We start from the raw sequence: 6,000 nt of genomic DNA on the forward strand, positions 1-6,000 counted from the left end.
TCTCACAACAACCATGTAAGCTTAGACACGCGCATTTGTGGAGCTGGACACGCCCTTTGGGTAGGGCATCACACGCACCCTCAATGGCGCACCACATTCTACTACTAAGTGTAATCTCCCTGAACTGTTTTCAGAAGTTAGCAAGTATCATCGGGGCCACCGTGTGGGTGAGGGAGGATGCAGAAAGAGGGTGAGAGCAGCGACACTGGGAACAGGTTCCCCATAGAACTACTTACCTGTCACAGTGTATATGGTGGTGATCACCAGCAGGGCTATAACCGACACATATATATTCCAGCCCAACGCCACCTGGATGAAGACGGCCCCAGAAAACATATCCACCTGGGGGAATAAGGATCCGGTGTGAGCGGAGCACAGACATATACAGGTACTGAGGACGGGCCAGGCGCTCTCCTCCGTTATACGCTCTGTACTGTACGCTCGCCCCATACACCCCCACACCTGCCATTTCCGTTTCTCAGCAATGCTACCAGCACCCCAGTATGTGAGTGAGAGCGTGGAGAGACTGTCGGCATGTTAGTGAGAGCGTGGAGAAGCTGTCGGCATGTTAGTGAGAGGGTGGAGAGACTGTCGGCATGTTAGTGAGAGCGTGGAGAAGCTGTCGGCGTGTTAGTGAGGGAGTGGAGAGGCTGTCGGCGTGTTAGTGAGAGCGTGGAGAAGCTGTTGGTGTGTTAGTGAGAGGGTGGAGAGACTGTCGGCATGTTAGTGAGAGCGTGGAGAAGCTGTCGGCGCGTTAGTGAGAGGGTGGAGAGACTGTCGGCGCGTTAGGGAGAGAGTGGAGAAGCTGTCAGCGTGTTAGTGAGGTAATGGAGAGGATGTCGGCGTGTTAGTGAGAGCGTGGAGAGGCTGACGGCGCGTTAGTGAGAGAGTGGAGAAGCTGTCGGCGTGTTAGTGAGGGAATGGAGAGGCTGTCGGCGCGTTAGTGAGAGCGTGGAGAAGCTGTCGGTGTGTTAGTGAGAGGGTGGAGAAGCTGTAGGCGTGTTAGTGAGGGAGTGGAGAGGCTGTCGGCGTGTTAGTGAGAGCGTGGAGAGGCTGTCGGCGTATTAGTGAGAGCGTGAAGAGGCTGTCGGCGTGTTAGTGAGGGAGTGGAGAGGCTGTCAGCGTGTTAGTGAGAGCGTGGAGAGGCTGTCGGCGTATTAGTGAGAGTGTGAAGAGGCTGTCGGCGTGTTAGTGAGTGTGGAGAGGCTGTCGGCGTGTTAGTGAGCGCGTAGAGAGGCTGTCGGCGTGTTAGTGAGGGCGTGGAGAGACTGTCGGTGTGTTAGTGAGAGCGTGGAGCAGCTGTCGTTGTGTTAGTGAGAGCGCGGAGAGGCTGTCTGTGTGTTAGTGAGAGCGTGGAGAGACTGTCGGCGTGTTAGCGAGAGCGTGGAGAAGCTGTCGGTGTGTTAGTGAGAATGTGGAGAAGCTGTCGGCGTGTTAGTGAGAGCGCGGAGAAGCTGTCGGCGTGTTAGTGAGAGCGTGGAGAAGCTGTCGGCGTGTTAGTGAGAGCGTGGAGAAGCTGTCGCCGTGTTAGTGAAAGGGTGGAGAGACTGTCGGCGTGTTAGTGAGATCGTGGAGAGGCTGTCGGCGTGTTAGTGAGAGCATGGAGAAGCTGTTGGCTTGTTAGGTGAGAGCGTGGAGAGGCTGTCAGCGTGTTAGTGAGAGCATGGAGAAGCTGTTGGCGTGTTAGTGAGAGCGTGGAGAGGCTGTCGGCGTGTTAGTGAGAGCGTGGAAAAGCTGTCGACGTGTTAGTGAGGGGGTGGAGAGGCTGTCGGCGTGTTAGTGAGAGCGTGGAGAAGTTGTCGGCATGTTAGTGAGAGCGTGGAGAAGCTGTCCGCGTGTTAGTGAGGGGGTGGAGAGGCTGTCGGCGTGTTAGTGAGAGCGTGGAGAAGCTGTTAGTGAGAGCGTGGAGAAGCTGTCGGCGTGTTAGTGAGAGCGTGGAGAAGATGTTGGTGTGTTAGTGAGAGCGTGGAGAAGATGTTGGTGTGTTAGTGAGAGCGCGGAGAGGCTGTCGGTGTGTTAGTGAGAGCGTGGAGACACTGTCGGCGTGTTAGTGAGAGCGTGGAGAAGCTGTCGGCGTGTTAGTGAGATCATGGAGAAGCTGTTGACGTGTTAGTGAGAGCGTGGAGAGGCTGTCGGCGTGTTAGTGAGAGCGTGGAGAAGATGTTGGTGTGTTAGTGAGAGCGCGGAGAGGCTGTCTGTGTGTTAGTGAGAGCGTGGAGAGACTGTCGGCGTGTTAGTGAGAGCGTGGAGAGGCTGTCGGCGTGTTAGTGAGAGCATGGAGAAGCTGTTGGCGTGTTAGGTGAGAGCGTGGAGAGGCTGTCAGCGTGTTAGTGAGAGCATGGAGAAGCTGTTGGCGTGTTAGTGAGAGCGTGGAGAGGCTGTCGGCGTGTTAGTGAGAGCGTGGAAAAGCTGTCGACGTGTTAGTGAGGGGGTGGAGAGGCTGTCGGCGTGTTAGTGAGAGCGTGGAGAAGTTGTCGGCATGTTAGTGAGAGCGTGGAGAAGCTGTCCGCGTGTTAGTGAGGGGGTGGAGAGGCTGTCGGCGTGTTAGTGAGAGCGTGGAGAAGCTGTTAGTGAGAGCGTGGAGAAGCTGTCGGCGTGTTAGTGAGAGCGTGGAGAAGATGTTGGTGTGTTAGTGAGAGCGTGGAGAAGATGTTGGTGTGTTAGTGAGAGCGCGGAGAGGCTGTCGGTGTGTTAGTGAGAGCGTGGAGACACTGTCGGCGTGTTAGTGAGAGCGTGGAGAAGCTGTCGGCGTGTTAGTGAGATCATGGAGAAGCTGTTGACGTGTTAGTGAGAGCGTGGAGAGGCTGTCGGCGTGTTAGTGAGAGCGTGGAGAAGATGTTGGTGTGTTAGTGAGAGCGCGGAGAGGCTGTCTGTGTGTTAGTGAGAGCGTGGAGAGACTGTCGGCGTGTTAGTGAGAGCGTGGAGAAGCTGTCGGTATGTTAGTGAGAGGGTGGAGAAGCTGTCGGCGTGTAGTGAGAGTGCGGAGAGGCTGTCGGTGTGTTAGTGAGAGCGTGGAGAGACTGTCGGCGTGTTAGTGAGAGCGTGGAGAAGCTGTCGGCGTGTTAGTGAGAGCATGGAGAAGCTGTTGACGTGTTAGTGAGAGCGTGGAGAAGCTGTCGGTATGTTAGTGAGAGCATGGAGAAGCTGTTGACGTGTTAGTGAGAGCGTGGAGAAGATGTTGGTGTGTTAGTGAGAGCGTGGAGAAGATGTTGGTGTGTTAGTGAGAGCGCGGAGAGGCTGTCGGTGTGTTAGTGAGAGCGTGGAGAGACTGTCGGCGTGTTAGTGAGAGCGTGGAGAAGCTGTCGGCGTGTTAGTGAGAGCATGGAGAAGCTGTTGACGTGTTAGTGAGAGCGCGGAGAGGCTGTCGGTGTGTTAGTGAGAGGGTGGAGAAGCTGTCGGCGTGTTAGTGAGAGTGCGGAGAGACTGTTGGTATGCTAGTGAGAGCGTGGAGAGGCTGTCCACCAGCCAATCAGCTCCTTACTGTCATGTCACAGGCTGTGTTTGGAAAATGACAATTGGGAGCTGATTGGCTGGTACTTTATCTCCATCCAAGGCTTAGTAAATAGACATCTGTGTCTCTCTACACACGGTGCGAGATCCAGAGCAGAAGACGGGCTGCAGCAGAGGGTGAGTATTGCTGGTACCGCCCACATGGCATCATGGCATCCCGCGGTGTGTGATGACACTGGCTGAATCCTGACATGGCCGCCAGAGAGGTAAGCTGCGGGGGGAGGTGGGGGGGGGGGGTTCAGGCCGTGGGAAGTGGGGGTTAGGTTTAGGCAAGTCCGGGGAGGGTTAGGGGTTTGGGGGGGTAATGGGGGGTTTATAATACTTACCCAGCCTCTGTCATGATTCTAACCATGGGGATGCAACGGTCGGTATTCTGACTGTCGGCATCCCAAATGTCGGCATTTCAGCCCCAGCCCTTATATACAGACTACAGAGAATAAGAGACTTTCTGAGGAAAGACCAGACGGCACCTGCAGCATACTTACAGATATTTTAGTAAATATATACATGACTAACGAGAGCACTGATAGATATAGCTGGATTCTTTGCCCTCCAAAACGTTTCTTCAAGTACTCTGGCATAGTCACCACCTATGGGGAGAAGAAGAACTTTCATAGAAGAGGATTCTCCTGCTGAGAATGAGCCTAATATTCTACCTATATCCTGATACCCCCTCCATGTGCCCCCTTCCTGTGTACTGCAATAGTAGGAGATACCCCTCCCCAGGTCATCGCAGGAAACCCTCCCTCCATCTTTCTGTGCCATTACCAGAAAACCTCTTGTATTCCCTCTGTGCCACTTATGGAGAACCAACTACCGAAATCTCCTTCTGTCTTGTACCACTCATAACCTCCCTCCCCCTGTGTCACTCCTGATGTTCTTCCCTCTCTCCTGTGTGTGCACTTCTGGAGAATCTTCTACAATCTGTACCTGGAGTTCCTCACCATCTCCCTCCCCCTGTGTCACTCCTGATGTTCTTCTCTCTCTCCTGTGTGTGCACTCCTGGAGAATCTTCTACAATCTGTACCTGGTGCTCCCCACTATCTCCCTCTCTGTGTGTCCCTCCTGATGTTCTTCCCTCTCTCCTGTGTGTGCACTCCTGGAGAATCTTCTACAATCTGTACCTGGAGATCCTCACCATCTCCCTCCCCCTGTGTCACTCCTGATGTTCTTCTCTCTCTCCTGTGTGTGCACTCCTGGAGAATCTTCTACAATCTGTACCTGGAGATCCTCACCATCTCCCTCACCCTGTGTCACTCCTGATGTTGTTCTCTCTCTCCTGTGTGTGCACTCCTGGAGAATCTTCTACAATCTGTACCTGGAGATCCTCACTATCTCCCTCCCCCTGTGTCACTTCTGATGTTCTCTCTCCTGTGTGTGCACTCCTGGAGAATCTTCTACAATCTGTACCTGGAGATCCTCATCATCTCCCTCCCCCTGTGTCACTCCTGATGTTCTTCCCTCTCTCCTGTGTGTGCACTCCTGGAGAATCTTCTACAATCTGTACCTGGAGTTCCTCACCATCTTCCTCCCCCTGTGTCACTCCTGATGTTCTTCCTTCTCTCCTGTGTGTGCACTCCTGGAGAGTCTACTACAATCTGTACCTGGAGATCCTCACCATCTCCCTCCCCCTGTGTCACTTCTGATGTTCTTCTCTCTCTCCTGTATGCACTCCTGGAGAGTCTTCTACAATCTGTACCTGGAGTTCCTCACCATCTCCCTCCCCCTGTGTCACTCCTGATGTTCTTCCCTCTCTCCTGTGTGTGCACTCCTGGAGAATCTTCTACAATCTGTACCTGGAGTTCCTCACCATCTTCCTCCCCCTGTGTCACTCCTGATGTTCTTCCCTCTCTCCTGTGTGTGCACTCCTGGAGAATCTTCTACAATCTGTACCTGGAGTTCCTCACCATCTTCCCCCCCCTGTGTCACTCCTGATGTTCTTCCCTCTCTCCTGTGTGTGCACTCCTGGAGAATCTTCTACAATCTGTACCTGGAGTTCCTCACCATCTTCCTCCCCCTGTGTCACTCCTGATGTTCTTCCCTCTCTCCTGTGTGTGCACTCCTGGAGAATCTTCTACAATCTGTACCTGGAGTTCCTCACCATCTTCCTCCCCCTGTGTCACTCCTGATGTTCTTCCCTCTCTACTGTGTGTGCACTCCTGGAGAGTCTTCTACAATCTGTACCTGGAGTTCCTCACCATCTTCCTCCCCCTGTGTCACTCCTGATGTTCTTCCCTCTCTCCTGTGTGTGCACTCCTGGAGAATCTTCTACAATCTGTACCTGGTGCTCCCCACTATCTCCCTCTCTGTGTGTCCCTCCTGATGTTCTTCCCTCTCTCCTGTGTGTGCACTCCTGGAGAATCTTCTACAATCTGTACCTGGAGTTCCTCACCATCTTCCTCCCCCTGTGTCACTCCTGATGTTCTTCCCTCTCTCCTGTGTGTGCACTCCTGGAGAATCTTCTACAATCTGTACCTGGAGTTCCTCAAC

The 6,000-nt window shown here is 53.7% G+C and overlaps 1 protein-coding gene across 1 annotated transcript in view; it reads right to left on the reverse strand.

Annotated features, from left to right (window-relative positions):
- SLC5A2 (solute carrier family 5 member 2) overlaps positions 1 to 6,000 on the reverse strand; it is a 76,689-nt gene that overhangs the window by 47,842 nt on the left and 22,847 nt on the right. The window contains exons 4-5 of the mRNA XM_063935503.1: positions 3,996 to 4,100; positions 237 to 342 (exon numbers count right to left, since the gene is read on the reverse strand). Of these exons, the coding sequence (XP_063791573.1) occupies positions 237 to 342; positions 3,996 to 4,100 (211 nt within the window). The remainder of the gene's footprint in view (positions 1 to 236; positions 343 to 3,995; positions 4,101 to 6,000) is intronic.

The sequence above is a fragment of the Pseudophryne corroboree genome, chromosome 7, assembly GCF_028390025.1.
Source record: "Pseudophryne corroboree isolate aPseCor3 chromosome 7, aPseCor3.hap2, whole genome shotgun sequence".
In the NCBI taxonomy this organism is placed as follows: Eukaryota; Metazoa; Chordata; class Amphibia; order Anura; family Myobatrachidae; genus Pseudophryne; species Pseudophryne corroboree.